Here is a 26,083-nt window from a genome sequence, read left to right on the forward strand (position 1 = left end):
CCTGCGCTCCTGATTGTACCCAGTGCTTGTATAAATAAATAAATAAATCTTTAAAAAATAAAAATAAAAAAATAAAGATTTATTAATTTATATAAGAACCGGGGTACAGGCCAGATTCTCGGGAGGGTGAGAGAATTCACCAAAGACAGAGCAGGGAACAGAACAGAGAGACTGACAAAATACACTGCTGAGGGGAGCAGCGGGCACAACAGGAGAGGTCTGCTGTGCCATGTGGGACCCTTGCCGCCTGGCTGGGATCGAACCAGCGCAGCAGAGGCTGCGGACAGCTTCACTGTGCGGAGCTCAAATGCCTGTGCCACCAGGGGAAGCCCAGAAATTATGTTTAATTGGGGATGTCGGGGAAACTATTCATTATGCCATTACTATCTAAGTGACTAGAAAACAGTAATACTGGCTTTCTTATGTGATGATCTTATAACCATTTGGTCCAAGATGTGAGGCAAGCTCAGAAAAACATGTGACTTGAAAAGCATGTCACAAAGTAAGTGAAGAGGAAGTGGTCAGTGATATGCATAAGAAGAACATAATCATCTTAGGGTTGATAGTTTTCGTTTTAGAAAGCCATGTGCTTTATAACAGAGGCAAATAATCTATTATAGGCATTAAGATTCATCTCAAACCTCCCAGAAAATCTGTTTATCATTGAGGTCCCAAATTTTGGCCACAGAGATTTGACAAGGCTAGATTCACTTGGTTGAAAATTTTCTTTGTATGTTAATCAGTTTCTGTATCTCTTTTTAGCAGTTTCAGAATGTCATCATTAGGCACAAAGTTCTTCAACACAGAAACTTCATGGCCCTTATTTGCCTTTGACTGGAAAATGTGTGTCAAGAGGCAGACTTCTTTCCCAAAGTTGTTAACTTAGTCAGGAGCAGTCGACTGTTTCCATTCATAAGAGAGATGATGAAGACTAATCCTGGTTAATCATCATCCTCACTGAACTACATTACCAAAACATAGAGATTAGGTAACACTCTTTAACCTCATATAGATGACATATAGGAGCAGTATTACCTTCTCTAAAAGAATAGGACTTTTTTTCGGGGTAAAAACAATCAGCGCAGATAGTTAATTCCAAGATTTGGAATGAGAAACTATCTTTTCTACAGGAATCAACAGTCAGTGCACATGACAAAAAGATCTAGAAGTATTCCACTAATATATTCTGCAAACCTTTACCTTCAAATAGATATGGCAAATAAAGGGAAGCTGCAGAGACCTGGGTCCATTAAAGTTACATTCTCTCAGATCATTATAGCCCAAGAATTATTTTAGAAAGTAAAAGCATGTCACAAAGGAATTGAGCAGGTGGCATTAATGCAGAGTAAGTTGAAGGAAGTGATACCATATGTCTCATTTATATATACTAAAGGTACTGGTAACTTTTCACACTTACTGGAATCAAGAAATAAATACTGTGTTTAGAAGTTTTCACTGAGCATGAGTATAGTTAGTATGATTAAAAATAGATGAATAATGGGCCTCCTCAGTGGCACAGTGGGTTGAGCGCTGCACAGTGAAGCTGTCCATAGCCTCTGCAGCGCGGGTTTGATTCCCGGCCAACCAGGAAGATTCTCATATGGTGCGGCAGACACCTCCTGCCTCGCCTGCTGCTCCCCTCCGCAGTGTCTTCGGTCTGTCTGTCTGTTCTGCTCCCCGCTTTCTCTGGTGAATTCTCTCACCCTCCCGTGCCTCTGACCTGTACCCCAGTTCTTGTATAAATAAATAAATCTTTAAAAAAAAAGATGAATAAAAACTGAAAAGGTTTATGTCATGAAAGTTAGGCCATGAAGTCTCTGATAGGACATAAACCTAACTGGAAGCACATCTTCTATACTCCTGGTGTACATTAGACGTGCTCATTTAACCCTTCTATTTTAAATGTATCAGGGGTGATTTGCTCCACTGGATGTTAAAAAAGTTTTTCCATTTTAGATGTTTCAGTATGAAAAAGAAATAAGCAAAATATCAACTGCAGCAACTAATGAAGCTGCTCTTGAAAAAATGCTCAATAAAGTCATTGAGCTCTGGAACACCACTCCTTTGCATTTAGTTCTTCATCAGACGGAGACTTACTCTAGCCTAATAATTTCATCTATAGATGCAATGTTAGCTCAATTAGAAGAGTCTCAAATCATACTTGCAACAATTAAAGGATCTGCCCATCTTGGACCTATTAAGGTAAATATTATGGCAAAGGGAAAATGTTTGAATTGAATATAGTTTTATTTACCATTAAAATTTTACATTCTGCAAACAAACTGTATTAATCATTCATGTGCTAATGTAGAGATGATGTTGAATTTTAATTGCTCATGAGGAAATATGAGTTTAATTTGCACAGACAGATAAATTTAGAGCATATAAAAATATGACCTTATAAACCATGACTTTTACTAGCAATGTTTTACCTACTGCTGGAAAGCCACAGTTCTAGCAGTATCTATGCCAAAATCATTGCCTTGACGTTTTACTTGCAGAGGTGGATTGCTTTATTTTCATTTCCTCTGCTTATGCTCTTAATCCTACCTCATATATCTGCATTATTTTTAGAATAGACAGCAGCCTCCACATCTCCTTTAGTATAATTAGGAATTACACCAGAGGGTCTGCTTGTATTCATCCATTGTTCTCTGACTGTCCATCTTGGGCAGCCCCACAGTAATAACATAGCTAAGGATCATTTAAAAACTTCAGGGAACTAATTAAGATAATTACACAGAGATATTTAATTCTGAAAATATTAATTGACTATTGACTGGCTATATAGAGTAAAAGAAATATGTACACAACAAATGGCATTCACATCATTTACAAATACACAAAATTTTGGGAAAATGTCAACAGAGCCTTAGAGAAAAAACTAACTATAAATAATAGGGTAAACCAAATTGACTATGTTCTCTAACTCATGCAGGAAAACAAAAACAAACAGCAGAAAAAAAGCAAAACCTAGAGAAACAATATAAAAAATAGTCACCCAAAATGGCAATTTTAAAGTAACCAAGAAATATGTGACAGTGTAATAAGGTTGCTCTTTCTCTCTTTTTAAATTAGAAATCCATTTTAGATCCATTAATTCTATTTGTTGCAGTCTTACATTTTCTCAGTCTTTATTGTGTTCCTGTTTCTTATCATCCATTGTTTGTCTTGACTTGACAAGGGTGGTTGTAACTAGTTGTTCCCTTAAAATTACCAGACAGATTCTGTAGTTAATGCTGTAGTGAAACTTTGTTCAGGTTTTTTTTTTTTTGCTCCAGCATTTGTGGTACATTCTTTCTATTCATTTTTAGTTTTCATGGATTGTAATAAGAAGCTTCCTTTGTTGACTTGATATCTCTCCTCCTGGGTGCTGGGTCTAATTCTAGATTTTTTTACCAGGATCTTTGGTGTCTGTTATATTATAGACTGATGCCTCTGCACCTGCTTAGATGACCAGCACTCCTGCCAATATGGGGAAATAGGTAGTGACTGGGGAAGGAGGGCACCAAAAGCTTCCATCCAGTGAGCACCGAAGTTTCATGTTACCTGCACTGTAGCAGGTATCTGAGTTGTGTAGTAGGAATGCACAGTGAGCCCCTCCCCTAGACCACCTCCTCAGCCAAAATGTCTCAAACAATTTTGTGGTTTCCTAATCCTCTGAGATGTGGCTAAGCAATAATGTAGCATTCAATATTATTTGGTTTTTAACCATTTTCCCATTACTGTAATATACTAGTGGAAAAAGATCTAGCTATTCAATGGAATTTGCTGAAATTAAAAGAATGAAGAGAACCTGTACTACCATAAAACCTCTCCAAAAGAGACTAGTAGGTAAAAGAAAAAGCAAGTCACAGAACAATATGTATAATATGGTTGCATTTATGCAAACTTAAAGGTATTACATGTACAAGTGTGCAAAGATGTTTAAAGAATGGACTGAGAGTATATATACCAAAATATTTGTATATTGAATACTAAATAAGACAGAAAATTGGATGAACAAGACACCTCTAACTTCTTCCAAAACTAAATTCTAAAACTAGATTTATATTCACTTATATGTCACTCTATTAATTACTTTATGTCAGTGGCAAAATTACCTTTGATCTGAAATTCTATTATGTGATGCAGAGTAACATCATATATTTAGATTTGCATGTCTGTGTGTTTTTATCATTGTAGGATCTTGTGCATGCATGGGACATAAACTTGGCACTCTTCTCTTGCACTCTTGAGTCATGCATGAAATGCCAAAGAAATTGGCTTTACCTTGAACCAATCTTTAATTCATTAGAAATTCGAAGGTAACACATTTAAGTTACACCATATACAGATGAAAAAATTCATAGTGGGTAGTTTATTTTCTGTAATCCTTGAGAAATCCTTTCTTTAATGGATAGTCAACAACAATCCTACCTATAGGCTTAAGAATATAATATTGGAGGTAGTGGCACTGGCGCTTTGGTGATGGGTGACTGGAGCATGTACACATTTCAAGGTGTGAATTATATAGTTTTGGAAATTAGAAGTAAATAAATAAAATTTTATTAAATGTAGGCAAATAATAATAACAATAACTTTTTCCCTCTAATTTTTCTTTATCTCAATCTCCAAACCATGAGAAGTTTGAATCAGGTTGGGACTAGTGTGGGATGGAAGTAGGAAATAGAGGTGAGTAGAGAAATGAAAGAATAAGACCATTGGACATACTTCTTCACTTAACCCCAACAGCAGATATCAATTAACATATCGATGAATTACCATGACATGTGTAGTTCTGGCTTCCTTTTTCCAAGGGGAGAAAATCATGATTATATTCTGTAAAGGAAAATTCCCTTACCTCTACTGAGCCTACTTTATCTTATCCTCTAAGATTAGATAATCACTAATAGAAATTATATTTTCTTATACAAATCAAATCTCTAAACTCTTGCTGCTAAGCAAGATCCCTTCTCTGTAATTCTCTTCAGGTGAAATCACTGTTTCTCCTTTAGAAACCAGACCCAATAGCTTCTCTCAGACCCTCTCTCCAGATCCCATTTCCTCCTAGAATCTTAGTAACCCTTTCTTTTGTTACCTTTCCTAGGGTGTTGATGACTTCTACATTCTTTATTTACAACTTTTCTATATCTATCTTATGCCTAAACATACCCTTGTTAAATGATGAATGCATAGCTAATTGATTCTAGTGTTTCCTAGCATGTTTATTACTGGCACATAATAAGCATTCAAAATATATCTCTGATTAATGATTGATTAGCATTTCATAACATTTTGTAAACTGAGCAATTTTTTGTGACTAATGCATTTTGTATTATAGACTTTGACTATAGTGCTTTCAAAAAATTATCTCTAATTTTCTTTCTAAAGGCAGCTCCCATCAGAAGCAGATCTCTTCTCCAGAGTGATTTTCATGTGGCAAGAAATAATGCTAAAAATACAAAACAAACTGAATGCTTTGAGACTAGTCACTTCTCAAAGAGTTATTGAAACTCTGAAAAGTTGCAATACGAATCTTGAATATATAAAGAAGAGTCTTGAGGTAAAACTATAGCAATCCTAAGGTGGAGAATCATTTAATTTTATAAAAATGTTATGCACCTAACTGAGGAAAATAATTTAATGCAGATTTTCTTTATTAGCTGCTAACAGTATTTCAAACTCTTACCATCTACAGAATACTATCAAAAGGGAAAAAAGTGGATGGACCAATCTAACTGACCTACAGCAGTGTACCAAATTTTAAGTGCCTAGGTTTCCTTATCTTGAAACTAGGAATAACGATAGTGCCTATTTTGAGAAACTTTGTGCCAAATGAGAGAATGCATTTAAAGCAGAGAGTTGGCACAAAGAAAGTACTTAATGAGTGCCAACTATTTTTATGACCACTATAATTATTTTGTTAATAAAATCAGCAAAAGTTGAAATTGAATATTTTTATCATTTTATAATTAAATTATTGATTTCATACATTACTATACTTTCAGAACATCAAATTCTCAGCCAGACACATAATTTTGATTACTGGCTTTTAATATTTTAGATTCATGGTGAACACATTCACTTCATAAACAAAGATTTTTCCCCTAGGTATTCATTCATCTATTTTCCAAGATGGACACAAGTCTGACTAGTTGTGATGACCCATCCAGACAGAGTATGTGCATATGGCAGTTGCAGCCAATAGAAGGGTTTCTACCCAGAAGACCCCCTGGTATATAAATCCATGGCCTGGGCAATTGTGAGGGACTACATTCACAGGGATCTGGTTATTATTATTATTATTATTTATTTTTTTAAAGATTTATTTATTTATTTATACAAGCACTGGGCACAGTCAAATACATGGGATGGTGAGAGAATTCACCAGAGACAGAGTGAAAAGCCGAACAGGCAGACTGACAAAGCACACTGCTGAGGGGAGCAGCGAGCGGCAGGAGAGGTCTGTGAGACATGTGGGACCCTCGGCCGGCGGCCAGGGATTGAACTGGCGCTGCAGAGGCTGTGGACAGCTTCGCAGCCCAGCGCTCAACCACTGAGCCACCAGGGGAGGCCCTTTTTTTTTTTTTTGAAAGATTTTTAAAAAAAATTTATTTATACAAGAACCGGGGTACAGGCCAGATGTGCGGGCAGGTGAGAGGATTCACCAGAGACAGAGCGGGGAACAGAACAGGCAGATTTACTGAAATACACTGCTGAGGGTAGCAGCGGGCGAGCCAGGAGAGGTCTGCTCAACATGTGGGCTGCTCCGCCGCTGGTGGGAATTGAACCGGCACTGCAGAGGCTGCTGACAGTTTCACAGCCCTGGGCTCAACCCGCTGCGCCACCCGGGAGGCCCCACAGGGATCTGGTTATTAAGAGCTGGTACTGAATGATCATTGAGCTAAGTCTTCTAATTATTTCTAGAATATATTTGGACTGCTACTAAACATAATTAACAACCATTGAGCTTTTCATTTATTCATGTATCAAGTACTTACTTTACACCAGGCACTGATGATAGATGCTGGGACTACAAAGGTAAAAGACAACTTTCCACTCTTACTCCCTACTCAAAAATTTATTACAGCAAACAAAAAATGTAGAACTATTATAATATGATGTGTGCTATGGTAAGTTTGATGGTGTGACCATATCAAAGAAGAGAAATTAACTCAGGCAGGGAAAGTGGTAATTAACCTGCATCTCGAATGAAGTAGTTGAGTTAGCCAGGTAAAAGAGTCAGGGTATGCAGGGGCAGGCAGGAAGAAAGAGCATGCTAGGCAAGGGGAAGAGTGCAGCTATGGAGTCATTCGCAAGCATGCCACATTCTGGAGCTGTAACCAAGATGGTACAGCTGAAACATAGGTTGAAAGTGGAAAAGTGGTGAAAAAAATAATATTCTCCAGGGAAGCAGAGAATGGGTGATGGAAGCCCTTGAATATCACAATGAATTTTGACTTTATTGCATATCTACTGAAGGATTTTAAGCAGGAGAATGAAATGATTTAACTTAGAAATATCTCCCTGGAAGGAAGCATAGAGGCTATAGAGATTGGGGGCAGTGAGAACAGATACAAAGAAATCAATTAAAAGGCAGAAAGACCATGATGAGAAAGAAAGCAGGTAGTACGAGGAGCATCAAGTAGAGAAATAGAGGATAAAAGAAATAGGTCTAGGTTTGTGCCTAGATATCTGGCTTGACCAACACATTGGAAGATAATTCTTCTACCAGGTAGAGATACAAGAGAGGAAAGTGTGTGTGGAAACAAGTTTTGTACATACTGAAAAGTTAATGTTTATGAGACAATCAAATGAACATCTTCAATCAGAAGATGGGTGTATGTGAGTCAAAGAGAAAGTGGGTGTGGATCAATGATTCATGAAAAGAATAATAGATATACATGTTTCTAAAGGAAGCTAGGAAGAGTAATCAGGGTGGAACTCAAGAGATATCAACATTAAAGTGTAAAGGGTGAAGAGAGATCTTGAAAGAAATGATAACTGACTGAGGCATGAAGGAAAACAAGAGAGTGAAATCTCAGACATCAAAAGGGCAGAGTCCACAGAGTCAAATACTATGAAAATATCATGTAGCATGCAGACTGGATCTAGTAACAGCAGGAGCCACGTGGCAGACATGAGGTTGAGCTGTAAGTAAAATAAGACATTGAGTTTATATATTATCTCTTCAAGACCTTTGTGGAGAATGGATGGCCAAGTATATAGTAGCTAAAGAACAACAAAGCGAGAGGGATTTCTTATATATTTTCAACAAGGACAGTTTTAGAAGTTATCCTATTGCAAAGGAGAAATTGCAGATATAGGAGAGTAAGGAAAATAAAGGATTAATTTAAAAACAAGGTTAGCTTAGCTTGCTATAATGAATGGATATCTCTCCTCTGAATAGAAGGAAAAGAATTAAGACTAGTGTGAATGAAGATAAGTTTTGGGCAGGGATGAAAATTCAGGAATTGTCTTGACAACAGAATGTGAGATGACCTGCTGAAGTGAGGACTTGGATAGGGAAATGAGAGCAGAGAGTTGGTAGCATGGGAAAACAATGCCAGTAATACTCAAGTACAGTGTTTTATTAATAATCGGTAATAGAACAAAGTGTGTGTAAGTGTGTATAAGTGCAATTTTATTGGTTGTTAGTTTTAATGAAAAATTTGTTTAGCAATTCAAGTATGCTTTCATTGAGGATGGGATTTATTTTGACTGATAATACTATATACTCTCACTTTTATATTGTGGGTTCTGTTTGTAATTGAGGCCCAAAGAATGGTATGGCTAATATCATAATTAAACTGAATTGCATTTCTTTTGGTTCTAAACAGGACTACCTTGAAATTAAAAGAATGGTTTTCCCACGATTTTACTTTCTTAATAATGCTGAACTTCTCGATATTCTAGCTAATAGCAGAAATCCGAAATCTATACAGGTAATAACATTATTATCTGCTCAGCAGTATTATTTTCCAACTAGGTAAGAATTTTATAATGTTCACTTTTGTTTCTGGTCCTCAGCCTCATCTTGTGAAATGTTTTGAAAATATAAATCAATTATTGATATGGAAACAAGAAATTGGGCCTCCTGTTGTAGTAATGTTCATCTCTGCTGAAGGAGAAGCACTTTTGCTGCCAAAGTATGACACATGTGTGATAAATGGAGTATGATGATAAATGGGGTGTGATACATGTGTGATAAATGAAGTATTTGAGACTATATAAAACTTGATTATGTAAAAGCTGTGCTTGGAAATATCTGACATTTCATAGAAGTTTGCAAAGCAAATTTTTTCTTCAAATATAATGTATGTTTGCAGAACTTTAGCATCCCATTTATTTATGTATTTACTTATTTAACCTTCTAAATGTCAACAAAAGGATTTATTATACAAACATAGATAAGAAGGAAATTTGCTATTTACTTGGGGTCATTGTTACTATTCCCCACTGCTGCTTACCCTGACTGCTGGTTTTGTTATAAATGGTTCCCAGGCAATTATTTTAAGCAAGGTCCTTCTAGTATAAGGACTTGTTTGTCTTTAGCATGTGTACGTGTCTGTAGGCTTACCAAGGGAATGAAACACGAATAAAAATATAATTCCTCATTGTATTATTTTTGAAAAATATTATAGGAAAATTCGTATAAGAAGTGCTGTAGAACAGTGGCTGGTAAACGTAGAGAAAAGCATGTTTGATGTACTAAAAAAGTAAGTACAATTTCCAAATCCTAAAATTATATTGTATATAGTTATACTAGCCAAGTTTTACTTACATATGTAAATATATATATATATATATACACACACATACACATATATATTTAACTTGGCTAATAATCTAATCTAAGTGGGAAGAATCCAGAGAAATATATGAACTAAAGTGCTTTATGAAATGAGTTTTGCTAGAAGATGATTCGTATGACTAAATGGAAACTCATCACTTTTACAGAGTAAAAGTCAGCTTGAGTGTGTAATCATGGACAATAGTCAGACAGTACTTTGAGATTCATACATATCTGAAAACTCTCAGACCCAGACTCATGTCCAGCTCTCCCTACTTTCATAAAACCCAGAGCTCAGTAGCCTCTGGCTGCAGCAGGCCTCACTGCTTTACATTTCTGTCCCACTTTTGCTTCCTGAAATTGTTTACTTAGTTCAGTCTTTCCAGTGTTCTCCTTTTTGTATTTTAATCAATCATCACTATCTCCTAGAGTGAAAAAAGAGCTTGAGAGTGTGAACTTTATAGAAACTAATTTGACTAGAATGGACTTTTACATTTCTTATTGTTGGCTTCCAGAATGTTATTCGTCTTTAAGTTTTTTTTTTTAATATTTTACATTAAAAAAAAATATTTATGACAAAGTCGGCACTCCCCGACCAGCAGAGAGGAGGAAAAAAAAAAAAAAACAAACTAAAAGGACCAACAAGAACAAACTACGCAGCAAGCGGGACTGTGAGTGGAAAGGAACTATTGCAGCCACCACACCCCGTGAACGGGAGCTGTGGAGAACCCTGCAGGATCCGCCGCGGTGGTGAGCTCCAGGCACCATTAAAGAGAGACCCCGCCCAGGAGGAGACCAGCACCAGCACACAGCCCCGGCAGCCCGGTAAGCTTGCGCGGAAAAGCGGCGCGCGCTGGAAAAGCAGACGCGGATCGGGATCGGGATTGCTGGAAAAGAGGCGCGCTGGAAAACCAAGTGCGGATCGGAATCGGGATCGCGCGGAAAAGCAGTGCGGTTGAAAAGCAAACGCAGATCCGGATCGCAGCTGCCCAGGTCCCCGCGCCTGCAACCTAGGCTTGCGGGGAGAGGCGCGGAGGCCCTCACTGAGTGAGCAGGAACCAGGCGCCCAGGCACGGGAGCGGGATTCAAAAGGCGCCATTCCTGCGCCACTGAACTGGGCTACAGCCCGCATCCTGGAACTGAGGGCTTTGGAACTGAGACCCGGGGCACGAAATTAGGGGGGTGGGTTCCCCACGACGGTGGGGCACAAGGCAGACACAGCACCCCAAAGCTGTTGAGGTTTACCCTACCATTCCCGCTCTGTTCCCTGTCCCACGGGGTGGAAAATCAGCTCCCCAAGGGCTCTAGGAGAGATCTCTGGCGCCGCCTAGCGACTTGAAACCAGCAGAGGCTCCTGGAGGAGCCAGTGGCCAGCTGGGGAGTTAGCCCACGCTGGGCCCCTTCCGACCAGTAGTCTGAGCCCACGGGGGAGCGAGCACCCACAGCCGGGGCAGACCAGGCGCGCAGAAGAGTGTGCCTGAGACTGGACGTGCAGGGAGTGTGTCCCACATCACCATTTTAGAACAAGGACATTACTTCAGTAAAGACTACCTGCAGAAGGCTTCCTCAGGAGCCAGAGGTGAGCGGGGGAAGTTCGCCCACGCCAGACCCCCTCTGGCCTGCAGTCCAAGCCGAGAGGGGGAGCAGGAACCCACCGCGGGGGCAGACCAGGCACACAGGGGAGTGGGTCCCCACATCGGCATTTTAGAACAGGGACCTTTCTCCAGTAAAGACTGCTTGAAACTGACATATGGCTCCTGGAGGAACCAGAGGGGCGCAGAGAAGCTCACCCAAGATGCCGGCCAGTCCCAACAACACAGTGTCCCAACACATACGGCAAATTAGAAAACAGACAGTAGGGAGTAGAAGAACCACACTCAACCTAGCAACTCCCCAGGGAAAAGCACACCACAAAAAGAAAACCAGCCCCCAGATTGCAACGACAGTAACTTGGAAGAACTTCTGAGCCTTCCAGAAAGAGAATTTAAAATTGCCGTGATTAAAAAACTGACAGAAGTCATAAAGGAAAACAATGATAAGGGAAAAATAATCAACGATCAGAAGAATGAAATTGAGTCGCTAAAGAGGGAAAACAATGGTCAGAAGAATGAAATTGAGTCCCTAAAGAGGGAAGTAAAAGAAATGCAGGAGATCAAAGAATTAATGGAAGAAATAAAGAATTCTGGGAAAAGCAATGAAAGCAGAATAGATGAAATGGAAGAACGAATAAGTACTCTTGAAGACACAGAAATAAAAAGAACCAAAACAGAAAAGGAAAGAGAAGTACCAAGGAAAAAGAACAAAGAAAGACTTCGGGAACTATCTGACTCCATGAGGAAAGGAAATATAAGAGTTAAAGGAATACCAGAAGGAGAGGAGAGAGGTGTAGGAACAGAGAAAATATTCAAAGAGATAATTGAAGAGAACTTCCCAAATGTGTAGAAGGAGCTGAAAATTGATATACAACAAGCAAGAAGAACACCAAACTTCCATGACGAAAGGAAAAATACAGCAAGACACATAATAGTAAAGCTCCCAAGAATCCAGGACAAGGAAATAATAATGAAGCTGGCAGGAGGGAAGAAACAGATAACATTCAAAGGAAAGCCAATCAGGCTGACATCAGACTTCTCCGAAGAAACACTACGGGCAAGGAGAGAGTGGAGGGACATAGTCAACAGACTCCAAGAAAACAGACACCAACCAAGAATACTCTATCCCGCAAAGCTCTCCTTCCTCTTTGAAGAAAGAATATGGACCTTCCCAGACAAACAGAAACTCCGGAATTTCATTACAACTAAACCCCCACTCCAAAAAATACTACAAGGAGTCCAAAAGCCAGAACCTCAGAGGGACGAATAACAATGAAAGAAGGCCAAAAAAAATTATTAAAAGAATAAATAAATAAAATCAAAGGAAAGACAAACACAATGGCAAATACAGATGCTAACATATCAATATTAACTCTAAATGTAAATGGACTAAACTCTTCAATAAAAAGACACAGAGTTGCAGCCTGGATTAAGAAACAAAACCCAACCTTTTGCTGTCTCCAGGAAACACATTTAGCTACAAAAGATAAAAATAGGCTTAAAGTTAAAGGATGGAAAACAATCCTACAAGCAAATGGACCAAAAAAGAAAGCAGGAACAGCTATACTTATATCAGATAAAACAGATTTCAAACTTAAAAAGATAAAAAGAGACCCCAATGGTCACTACATTATGAATAAGGGGACAATACTTCAAGAAGAAATAACACTCATTAACATATACTCACCAAACGAAGGAGCACCAAAATATATCAGACAACTGTTGTCCTCTCTGAAAACAGACATCAGAGAAAACACATACGTAGTGGGAGACTTCAACACACCACTATCAACAATGGATAGATCAACAAGACAAAAAATAAGTAAAGAAACCAAAGCTCTAAATAAGGACCTAGAGCAATTGGGCTTAACAGACATCTATAGAACACTAAACCCCCAAAAAACGGAGTACACATTTTTCTCAAGCGCACACGGATCATTCTCCAGGATCAATCACATACTGGGGCACAAGACAAAGATCAACAGACACACCAAGATTGAAATCATATCAACCATCTTTTCTGACCATGAAGGCATCAAACTAGAAATAAACCATAAAAAGAAGGCAAGGAACTTTCCTACCTCATGGAGATTAAAAACCACACTACTGGAAGACCACTGGACTAATGAGGAGATCAAAGAAGAAATTAAAAAATTCTTTGAATTGAACGACAAGGAGGACACCAATATCCTAAATGTATGGGATGCAGCAAAAGCAGTAATAAGAGGAAAATATATAGCAATAGAAGCTCACATCAAGAAACAAGAAAGAACTCAAAGAAACAACCTAATCTCAAAGCTCAGAGATCTAGAAAAAGAACAACAAAAAACCCCCAAAAGCAGTAGAAGAAAAGAAATAATAAAAACAAAAGCAGAAATAAATGAAATTGAAACTAAAAAAACAATCCAAAAGATCAATGAAACCAAGAGCTGGTTCTTTGAAAAAATCAATAAAATAGACAAACCCCTAGCCAGGCTCACAAAGGAAAAAAGGGAGAAAGCACAAATAAACAGGATCATCAATGAAAGAGGAGAAATCACAACGGACACAGCAGAAATCAAAAGAATAATCAGTAACTACTATGAACAGTTATATGGAAACAAGTTTAACAATCTAGAGGAGATGGACAAATTCCTACAACTCTACAATCACCCAAAGCTAGATAAAGAAGAAATAGAACACCTAAACAGACTAATTACAAGCAGCGAAATTGAAATGGTAATCAAAAACCTCCCCAAAAACAAAAGCCCAGGACCTGATGAATTTACAAATGAATTCTACCAAACATTCAGAGATGAATTAGTGCCTATCCTTCACAAACTCTTCCAAAAAATTGAGAAGGAAGGGACAATACCAAACACATTCTATGAAGCCAACATTAAACTAATACCAAAACTGAACAAGGACAACACAAAAAAGGAAAACTACAGGCCAATCTCCCTAATGAACACTGATGCAAAAATCCTCAATAAAATTTTAGCTATCAGAATCCAACAATGTATCCATAAGATAATTCACCACGACCAAGTAGGATTCATTCCAGGGACACAAGGATGGTTTAACATCCGAAAATCAATCAACGTTATCCAACACATCAACAAAAAGAAATATAAAAACCATATGATAATATCAATAGATGCTGAGAGAGCTTTCGACAAAGTGCAACACCCATTCATGATAAAAGCCCTTGAAATTCTTGGGATACAAGGAACATACCTCAACATCATAAAGGCCATGTATGACAAGCCAACAGCCAGTATCATTCTCAATGGTGAAAAGCTGAAAGCAATTCCATTAAGATCTGGAACAAGATAAGGATGTCCACTCTCACCACTGCTTTTCAATATAATACTGGAAGTCCTAGCCAGAGCAATAAGACAAGAGAAAGACATCCAAGGAATCCAAATAGGAAAAGAAGAAGTCAAACTATCACTATTTGCAGATGTTATGATAATATACATAGAGAACCCCAAAAACTCCACAGAAAAACTAATTCAACTCATCAATCAGTTTAGTAAAGTGGCAGGATACAAAATCAACACGCAAAAGTCAGTAGCCTTCCTATACACAAACAATAAATCTGAAGAAGAAGAAATCGAAAAAAACATCCCTTTTATTATTGAAACAAAAAAAATCAAATATTTGGGAATAAATCTAACAAAAGAGGTAAAGGACCTATACAAAGAAAACTATAAAACACTGTTAAAAGAAATAGAGGAAGACACAAAGAAATGGAAAGACATCCCCTGCTCATGGATTGGAAGAATAAACATTATTAAAATGGCCATCCTACCAAAAGCAATATACAGATTCAATGCTATTCCAATCAAAATTTCAATGTCATTCTTCAAAGAAATAGAACAATTATTGATGAAATTCATATGGAATCACAAAAAACCCCGAATAGCCAAAGCTCTACTGAAAAAAAGAGAAGGAATGGAGGCATCACACTCCCAGACTTCAAACTATACAGCAAAGCCATAATCATCAAAATGCATGGTATTGGAACAAGAACAGACATACAGACAAATGGAATTGAATAGAAAATCCAGAAATAAACCCACAGATTTATGGTCAACTAATCTTTGACAAAGGAGCAAAGACTATGCATTGGAGCAAAGAAAGTTTGTTCACTAAATGGTGCTGGGAAAACAGGGTCGCTACATGCAAAAGAATGAAGCTTGACCACTACCTCACACCATACACAAAAATCAACTCAAAATGGATTAAAGAACTAGACATAAGACCTGAAACCATAAAATATATAGAAGGAAATATAGGCGAAACACTACGTGATTTGCACATCTAAGACATCTTTACAGACACATCACCCAAAGCAGTGATAGTGAAGGCAAAGATAAACAGCTTGGACTACATCAAATTAAAGAGCTTCTGCACAGCAAAAGAGACAATAACAAAAACAAAGAGAAACCCCACCCACTGGGAGAACATTTTTGCACCCAACACTAATGATAAAGGACTGATCACAAAAATCTGCAAAGAGCTGATGAGACTCAACAACAACAAAGAAAATAATCCAGTCTAAAAATGGGCAGAAGAGCTAAAAAGAAACTTCTCTGAAGAGGAAATGCAAATGGCCAACAGGCATATGAAAAAATGTTCAACATGACTTGTCATCAGGGAAATGCAAATCAAAACTACCATGAGATACCATCTTACACCAGTGAGAATGGCACATATTAAAAAAACTAGCAACAATAAATGTTGGCGAGGGTGTGGAGAAAAAGGAACTCTTCTGCACTGTTGGTGGGAGTGCAAACTGGTCCAACCACTGTGGAGAGCTGTGTGGAGATTTCTGGACCTACTAAACATAGAGCTTCCATATGATCCAGCAATTCCACTCCTAGGTATTTACCCAAAGGACACAGAAACATCAATTCCAAAGAACACCTGCACCCCTATGTTTATAGCAGCACTGTTTACAATAGCTAAGCTTTGGAAACAACCCAAATGCCCAAAAATAGATGACTGGATCAAGAAGATGTGGTACATATATACCATGGAATATTACTCAGCATTCAAAAAAGATAAACACATGCAATTTGCAGCAACATGGATGGCGCTGGAAGGGATCATGCTCAGCGAAATAAGCCAAAAAGAAAAAGAAAAATACCGGATGGTCTCACTCATAGCAGGAATCTAGAAAACTTAAATAAGGGACCAGGAAAATGAATAACTATAAGAAAGTGAAATTCAAAATCAACAAAAAACTATGAACCAGAGACACTTTTAGGGGGGCGGGGGCGGGAGGGGAGGGATTGGGGTCAGAATGGGGGGGCTGCAATTGTATGGGGAATATAAAAATAAAATTTATTATTTAAAAAAAATAAAAATCATAATTAAAAAAAAATATTTATTTATTTATTTATACAAGCACTGGGTACAGTCAGAAACACGGGAGGGTGAGAGAATTCACCAGAGCCGGAGCGGGGAGCAGAACAGGCAGACTGATGAAATACACTGCTGAGGGGAGCAGCTGGCGCGGCAGGAGAGGTCTGTGCGCCATATGGGACTCTCGTCAGTGGCCGGGGATGGAACTGGCGCTGCAGAGGCTGTGGGCAGGTTTGCAGTCCAGCGCTCAACCGCTGCGCCACCAGGGACGCCCTTTTTAAAAAATGTTTAATATATTTTTACATCATTTTTCATTCCTGTATAATGTATGCATTTTCATCTTGGTTAACATCCCCGTATATTTCCCACCACCTTTTTTTTTTAAATAAATTTTATTTTTATATTCCCCATACAATTGCAACCCCCTTATTTTGACCCCAATCCCTCCGCACCCCGCCCTCCACCCCCCATAGAGTGTCTCTGGTTCTTATTTTTTTTGTTGATTTTGATTTTCACTTTCTTATAGTTATTCATTTTCCTGGTCCCTTATTTAAGTTTTCTAGATTCCTGCTATGAGTGAGACCATCCGGTATTTTTCTTTTTCTTTCTGGCTTATTTCGCTGAGCATGATCCCTTTCAGCGCCATCCAGGTTGCTGCAAATTACATGTGTTTATCTTTTTTGAATGCTGAGTAATATTCCATGGTGTATATGTACCACATCTTCTTGATCCAGTCATCTGTTTTTGGGCATTGGGGTTGTTTCCAAAGCTTAGCTATTGTAACAGTGCTACTATAAACACAGGGGTGCAGGTGCTCTTTGGAATTGATCTTTCTGTGTCCTTTGGGTAAATACCTAGGAGTGGAATTGCTGGATTATATGGAAGCTTTATCTTCAGTTGGTTGAGGAATCTCCACACAGCTCCACAGTGGTTGGACCAGTTTGCACTCCCACCAGCAGTGCAGGAGAGTTCCTTTCTCTCCACATGCTCGCCAACATTTGTTGTTGCGTTTTTTTAATATGTGCCATTCTCACTGGTGTGAGATGGTATCTCATTGTAGTTTTGATTTGCGTTTCCCTGATTTCCCTGTGACGCTGAACATTTTTTCATATGCCTCTTGGCCATTTGTATTTCCTCTTTGGAGAAGTTTCTTTTTAGCTCTTCTGCCTATTTTTTGACTGGATTATTTTCTTTGTTTTTGTTGAGTCTCATCAGCTCTTTGTAGATTTTTGTGATCAGTCCTTTATTGTTAGTGTTGTGTGCAAAAATGTTCTCCCAGTTGGTGGGGTTTCTCTTTGTTTTTGTTATTGTCTCTTTTGCTGTGCAGAAGCTCTTTAATTTGATGTAGTCCAAGCTGTTTATCTTTGCCTTCACTATCACTGCTTTGGGTGATATGTCTGTAAAGATGTCTTTGAGGTGTGTGTCCTGCAGTGTTTTGCCTATATTTCCTTCTATATATTTTATGGTTTTTGTGCATGGTGTGAGGTAGTGGTCATGCTTCATTCTTTTGCATGTAGTGACCCAGTTTTCCCAGCACTATTTATTGAACAAACTTTCTTTGCTCCAGTGCGTATTCTTTGCTCCTTTGTCAAAGATTAGTGGATCATAAATCTGTGGGTTTATTTCTGGGTTTTCTATTTGGTTCCATTGGTCTGTGTGTCTGTTCTTGTTCCAATACCATGCAGTTTTGATTATTATGGCTTTGTAGTATGGTTCCTCATTTTAATTGGTAAAGATTTGTGTTATTTTTCACTAGTATTAGTTTTTCTAAAATGTGTGATCATTCTCATTGGACTGTTCATGTTTTTTTTTTTAATAATAAATTTTATTTTTATATTCCCCATACAATTGCAACCCCCCATTCTGACCCCAATTCCTCCCCTCCTGCCCCCCACCCCCCCAAAAGTGTCTCTGGCTCGTAGTTTTTTGTTGATTTTGATTTTCACTTTCTTACAGTTATTCATTTTCCTGGTCCCTTATTTAAGTTTTCTAGATTCATGCTATGAGTGAGACCATCCGGTATTGTTCTTTTTCATTTGGCTAATTTCACTGAGCATGATCCCTTCCAGCGCCATCCATGTTGCTGCAAATTGCATGTGTTTATCTTTTTTGAATGCTGAGTAATATTCCATGGTGTATATGTACCACATCTTCTTGATCCAGTCATCTATTTTTGGGCTTTTGGTCTGTTTCCAAAGCTTAGCTATTATAAACAGTGCTGCTATAAACATAGGGGTGCAGGTGCTCTTTGGAATTGATGTTTCTGTGTCCTTTGGGTAAATACCTAGGAGTGGAATTGCTGGATCATATGGAAGCTCTATGTTTAGTAGGTCCACAAATCTCCACACAGCTCTCCACAGTGGTTGGACCAATTTGCACTCCCACCAGCAGTGCAGGAGAGTTCCTTTTTCTCCACACCCTCGCCAACATTTGTTGTTGCTAGTTTTTTTAATATGTGCCATTCTCACTGGTGTAAGATGGTATCTCATGGTAGTTTTGATTTGCATTTCCCTGATTACAAGTGATGTTGAACATTTTTTCATATGCCTGTTGGCCATTTGCATTTCCTCTTCAGAGAAGTTTCTTTTTAGCTCTTCTGCCCATTTTTTGACTGGATTATTTTCTTTGTTGTTGTTGAGTCTCATCAGCTCTTTGCAGATTTTTGTGATCAGTCCTTTATCATTAGTGTTGGGTGCAAAAATGTTCTCCCAGTGGGTGGGGTTTCTCTTTGTTTTTGTTATTGTCTCTTTTGCTGTGCAGAAGCTCTTTAATTTGATGTAGTCCAAGCTGTTTATCTTTGCCTTCACTATCACTGCTTTGGGTGATGTGTCTGTAAAGATGTCTTTGATGTGCATATCACGTAGTGTTTTGCCTATATTTCCTTCTATGTATTTTATGGTTTCAGGTCTTATGTCTAGTCCTTTAGCCATTTTGAGTTGATTTTTGTGTATGGTGTGTGGTAGTGGTCAAGCTTCATTCTTTTGCATGTAGCGACCCTGTTTTCCCAGCACCATTTAGTGATCAAACTTTCTTTGCTCCAATGCATAGTCTTTGCTCCTTTGTCAAAGATTAGTTGACCATAAATCTGTGGGTTTATTTCTGGATTTTCTATTCGATTCCATTTGTCTGTATGTCTGTTCTTGTTCCAATACCATGCATTTTGATGATTATGGCTTTGCTGTATATTTTGAAGTCTGGGAGTGTGATGCCTCCATTCCCTTCTTTTTTTTTCAGGAGAGCCTTGGCTATTCGGGGTTTTTGGTGATTCCATATGAATTTCATCAATAATTGTTGTATTTCCTTGAGGAATGATATTGAAATTTTTGTTGGAATAGCATTGAATCTGTATATTGCTTTTGGTAGGATGGCCATTTAATAATGTTTATTCTCCCAATCCATGAGCAGGGGATGTCTTTTCATTTCTTTGTGTCTTCTTCTATTTCTTTTAACAGTGTTTTATAGTTTTCTTTGTATAGGTCCTTTACCTCTTTTGTTAGATTTATTCCCAAATATTTGATTTTTTTTGTTTTAATAATAAAAAGGATGGTTTTTTTGATTTCTTCTTCTTCAGATTTATTGTTTGTGTATAGGAAGGCTACTGACTTTTGCGTGTTGATTTTGTATCCTGCCACTTTACTGAACTGATTGATGAGTTGAATTAGTTTTTCTGTGGAGTTTTTGGGGTTCTCTATGTATATTATCATATCATCTGCAAGTAGTGATAGCTTGGAGAAAGCACAAATAAACAGGATCATAAATGAAAGAGGAGAAATCACAACAGATACAGCAGAAATCAAAAGAATAATCAGTAACTACTATGAACAGTTATATGGAAACAAGTTCAACAATCTAGAGGAGATGGACAAATTCATACAACTCTACAATCACCCAAAGCTAGATAAAGAAGAAATAGAACACCTAAACAGACCAATTACAATTAGCGAAATTGAAATGGTAAAAAAAAACCTCCCCAAAAACAAAAGCCCAGGACCTGATGGATTTACAAATGAATTCTACCAAACATTCAGAGACGAATTAGTGCCTATCCTTCACAAACTCTTCCAAAAAATTGAGAAGGAAGGGACAATACCAAACATGTTTATGAAGCCAACATTACACTAATACCAAACCGAACAAGGACAACACAAAAAGGAAAACTACAGGCCAATCTCCCTAATGAACACTGATGCAAAAATCCTCAATAAAATTTTAGCTATCAGAATCCAACAATGTATCCATAAGATAATTCACCACGACCAAGTTGGATTCATTCCAGGGGCACAAGGATGGTTTAACATCCGAAAATCAATCAACGTTATCCAACACATCAACAAAAAGAAATATAAAAACCATATGATAATATCAATAGATGCTGAGAAAGCTTTCGACAAAGTGCAACACCCATTCATGATAAAAGCCCTTGAAATTCTGGGGATACAAGGAATATACCTCAACATCATAAAGGCCATCTATGACAAGCCAACATCCAGTATCATTCTCAATGGTGAAAAGCTGAAAGCAATTCCATTAAGATCTGGAACAAGACAAGGATGTCCACTCTCACCATTGCTTTTCAATATAATACTGGAAGTCCTAGCCAGGGCAATAAGACAAGAGAAAGACATCCAAGGAATCCAAATAGGAAAAGAAAAAGTCAAACTATCACTATTTGCAGACAATATGATATTATACATAGAGAACCCCAAAAACTCCACAGAAAAGCTAATTCAACTCATCAATCAGTTCAGTAAAGTGGCAGGATACAAAATCAACACGCAAAAGTCAGTAGCCTTCCTATACACAAACAATAAATCTGAAGAAGAGGAAATCAAAAAAACCATCCCTTTTGTTATTGAAACAAAAAAAATCAAATATTTGGGAATAAATCTAACAAAAGAGGTAAAGGATCTATACAAAGAAAACTATAAAACACTGTTAAAAGAAATAGAAGAAGACACAAAGAAATGGAGAGACATCCCCTGCTCGTGGATTGGAAGAATAAACATTAAAATGGCCATCCTTCCAAAAGCAATATACAGATTCAATGCTATTCCAATCAAAATTTCAATGTCATTCTTCAAAGAAATAGAACAATTATTGATGAAATTCATATGGAATCACCAAAAACCCCGATAGCCAAAGCTCTCCTGAAAAAAAAAGAAGGGAATGGAGGCATCAGATTCCCAGACTTCAAACTATACTACAAAGCCATAATCATCAAAACTGCATGGTATTGGAACAAGAACAGACATACAGACCAATGGAATCGAATAGAAAATCCAGAAATAAACCCACAGATTTATGGTCAACTAATCTTTGACAAAGGAGCAAAGAATATGCATTGGAGCAAAGAAAGTTTGTTCAATAAATGGTGCTGGGAAAACTGGGTCGCTACATGCAAAAGAATGAAGCTTGACCACCACCTCACACCATACACAAAAATCAACTCAAAATGGATTAAAGAACTAGACATAAGACCTGAAACCATAAAATATATAGAAGGAAATATAGGCGAAACACTACGTGATTTGCACATCAAAGACATCTTTACAGACACATCACCAAAGCAGTGATAGTGAAGGCAAAGATAAACAGCTGGGACTACATCAAATAAAAGAGCTTTTGCACAGCAAAAGAGACAATAACAAAAACAAAGAGAAACCCACCAACTGGGAGAACATTTTTGCACCCAACACTAATGATAAAGGACTGATCACAAAAATCTGCAAAGAGCTGATGAGACTCAACAACAACAAAGAAAATAATCCAGTCAAAAAATGGGCAGAAGAGCTTAAAAGAAACTTCTCTGAAGAGGAAATGCAAATGGCCAACAGGCATATGAAAAAATGTTCAACATGACTTGTCATCAGGGAAATGCAAATCAAAACTACCATGAGATACCATCTTACACCAGTGAGAATGGCACATATTAAAAAAACTAGCAACAACAAATGTTGGCGAGGGTGTGGAGAAAAAGGAACTCTTCTGCACTGTTGGTGGGAGTGCAAACTGGTCCAACCACTGTGGAAAGCTGTATGGAGATTTCTGGACCTACTAAACATAGAGCTTCCATATGATCCAGCAATTCCACTCCTAGGTATTTACCCAAAGGACACAGAAACATCAATTCCAAAGAGCACCTGCACCCCTATGTTTATAGCAGCACTGTTTACAATAGCTAAGCTTTGGAAACAACCCAAATGCCCAAAAATAGATGACTGGATCAAGAAGATGTGGTACATATATACCATGGAATATTACTCAGCATTCAAAAAAGATAAACACATGCAATTTGCAGCAACATGGATGGCGCTGGAAGGGATCATGCTCAGCGAAATAAGCCAAAAAGAAAAAGAAAAATACCGGATGGTCTCACTCATAGCAGGAATCTAGAAAACTTAAATAAGGGACCAGGAAAATGAATAACTATAAGAAAGTGAAAATCAAAATCAACAAAAAACTATGAACCAGAGACACTTTTAGGGGGGCGGGGTGGGAGGGGAGGGATTGGGGTCAGAATGGGGGGGCTGCAATTGTATGGGGAATATAACAATAAAATTTATTAAAAAAAAAAAAAGAAATAAAAAAAAAAAAGTAGTAGAAATTATTTTAAATACTGATTTTGTAATTGCAAGAATTAACAATTCAAAGTTAGTATGTGTCCTCTCATAATTAAAATTAGCTTTATCATCCTGGAAACTCCATGATCTCATAGGAAAAGTGCACATGATGTTAAAGAAGAATTCAAGGAATATGTATTATGCATGAATTAAGGCTCTAGGAACTCTCTTTGGTCCTATATAAATACCTAATTAAGCACAAAATAATTAGATCTAAAAGGACAATTCTATGATCTTACCATGCTCAGTGATTCAATGACCATAGGCAATGATTAGTTATAAATAATTTTTTTATTTATAGATTTATAAATCAAGGGATTGAAGACTGGAGCAACCAAAATTTTTCTTTATTTGTGACATCACATATAGGCCAAGTGGTGCTTATTGTGGTAAGTTAATGCTTTGATATCAAGTATTTAATTTGTGGCTACCCTGTCAAAAAACCAAACATTTAGGAACAAATTCCTTTGAAGTTACTGCTATGTGTAACTTACTTTGAAATACATAAAAAAAAATAAGATGGACAGATGGATAGATAAAGGAAATATAACAAAAAGTTAATTGTCAAATATAGACTGTGGGTATATGGGTATTCATTTCATAATTCCTTCAACTTTTCCATAGTTTAAAATTTTTCCATAACAGATTTACTGAATGAAAATAATCAATATTTTCCTAGGGATGTCAGTATATTGCTTTATAGTCACTTTCTATTACTGTCATTATAAAATTATTACAAACTTAGTTGTTTAAAACAACACAGACTTATTATCTTACAGTTTAGTAGCTTAGAAGTTCAACACAGGTCTCACTGGGCTAAAATCAAGATGTCAGCAGGACTTCATTCCTTTCTGGAGACTTCTAGAGGCCATTGATGTTAACTTGTGGCCCTCTCATCTTCAAAGCTAACAATGTTGCATCTCTCTGCCCATTATTCTGTAGTCATATAGAAGTCAAATAGTTCCTCTGGGAAAAAAGAAATCTCACCACTATACATATGACTTTTATGCTAATTATTCCCATATTCACTTTTTTACAGGTCTGCTCACATGTTCCTTAGGCACTTCAAATTCAGTATATCATAAGATGTATTCATTATGCTCTATCACCTATAACACACTTTTTCTTTCACTATGTTTGATCTTGGTGACTGGAATCACATTTCACCCAATTACAGGCCAGAAATCTATAAGCCTCCTAACCTCTCCTCCTCCATTAACTTTCAGGTCAATCTGACATTAATCAAGTAACCATCTTAAAATCATTCTGTTATGTATGGGAAGAGCGATTTTCAAAAGATGAATCAAGTAACACAAGTTATATAAAATTTCTGGAAACTGTTACAGAAAATATTCCAGGCATAATACTCTGGGTTCAACTGAGGAAATAGTACTAATTTCACTATAAAGTCTTTTATCATTTTTACTGTCCCCAGGTTATGATTTAGGTTAGTGATGATTAAGAATACAGGATTTACAGAATATAAACATTGGTAATAAATGTATTCTCACTAATTAATGAATAAGATTCCCAAAGCATTAATCAAAATTCAATCTCTAATGGAAATACATACAATATGTGAACATACAATATGTAAGTTTCTCTTCTACACACACACACACACACACACACACCCATGCACATGTGCACACATAAAATCTATGCTTCATTAAAATGTTTAAATTTATAAACATTGTTTCAACTATCATATTTATATCTGACTTTTTCAGAGCCAGATCATGTTTTTTAGTGATTGTATCAAAAGTTTTTTCAATTCTCATTCAAGAGAAGAGTTGGAAAATGTCCATGCTGGAGTGCTATGTCGTCTAGATGAGATAGCAGCGCTGGTAGTCTTGCAATCTAGTAACTCTCGGACAAAAGCTGTACTAGGGGCATTGCTCACCCTTTATGTTTACTGCAGAGATATAGTGAAAAATCTACTACTTAAAAATATCTTGAATGTGGAGGATTTTGAGTGGACGAGGTAGGTAGATCTAAATTATAACTATATAAAATAACTTGTTATATTCCCATCTCTAGGAAAATTCCCTACCTTAATTTTTGTCAAGTATAAATTAATATTCTGTGATTTAGAGTTTAAAACAAACTGTGCCAATTTGAGTATCATTCCTTGCTTTCTCCTTTCTCTTTTATGCTTTTCTTCATTTTAATTTCTTTCTGCTTGAAGAAAACAATAAGAATTGACTGCACCCTTTTTATACTTGCATTTTTCCTTTTCCACTCAACTGGAGGGGACTTTTCAATGGTTAGCGAGAGAAGTTCTACTTCAAGCTGCTTCTTTTCCCTGTGTGCTATGAATTCTGGAACAGACTAAGCTGGATAACTAACCAGAGAACATTTCTAGGCAATTCCTCTTAACCAGAGTCAATTAGTATATATTCAGACACTTGTATTATTTCAAATACAAATATGAAAGTATAGAAAAACAGAGTCACTAATTTTAGAGAGATCAGCCATAAGATTCCTACAATAAAAATGAAGTTTTAAACTTTTGAATTAAGGTCTTCTAAAGTTTCCTTTGTTCATAGAAAACAACAACAACACTGTCTTGTCTTTGATTCTTAAAAGTTAAATTTTGAGGGCCTCCCCTGGTGGCGCAGTGGTTGAGTGCTGGGCTGTGAGGCTGCCCACAGCCTCTGCAGTGCCGGTTCATTCCCCCGCCACCGACAAGGGTCCCACAAAAAAAAAAGTTAAATTTTGAGAAATTTTACATTACATGAATT

The 26,083-nt window shown here is 37.3% G+C and overlaps 1 protein-coding gene across 14 annotated transcripts in view; it reads left to right on the forward strand.

Moving 5' to 3' along the window:
• Positions 1–26,083, forward strand: part of DNAH14 (dynein axonemal heavy chain 14) — a 276,008-nt gene that overhangs the window by 80,383 nt on the left and 169,542 nt on the right. For all 14 annotated transcript variants that reach the window (XM_054694831.1, XM_054694834.1, XM_054694835.1 and 11 more), the window contains 8 exons: positions 1,957–2,202; positions 4,186–4,307; positions 5,374–5,545; positions 8,823–8,927; positions 9,013–9,131; positions 9,627–9,701; positions 23,641–23,728; positions 25,070–25,323. In XM_054694831.1, the coding sequence (XP_054550806.1) occupies positions 1,957–2,202; positions 4,186–4,307; positions 5,374–5,545; positions 8,823–8,927; positions 9,013–9,131; positions 9,627–9,701; positions 23,641–23,728; positions 25,070–25,323 (1,181 nt within the window). The remainder of the gene's footprint in view (positions 1–1,956; positions 2,203–4,185; positions 4,308–5,373; positions 5,546–8,822; positions 8,928–9,012; positions 9,132–9,626; positions 9,702–23,640; positions 23,729–25,069; positions 25,324–26,083) is intronic.

The sequence above is a fragment of the Talpa occidentalis genome, unplaced genomic scaffold (assembly GCF_014898055.3).
Source record: "Talpa occidentalis isolate TD23 unplaced genomic scaffold, MPIMG_talOcc4v2.1 talOcc4.14, whole genome shotgun sequence".
NCBI classification, from domain to species: Eukaryota; Metazoa; Chordata; class Mammalia; order Eulipotyphla; family Talpidae; genus Talpa; species Talpa occidentalis.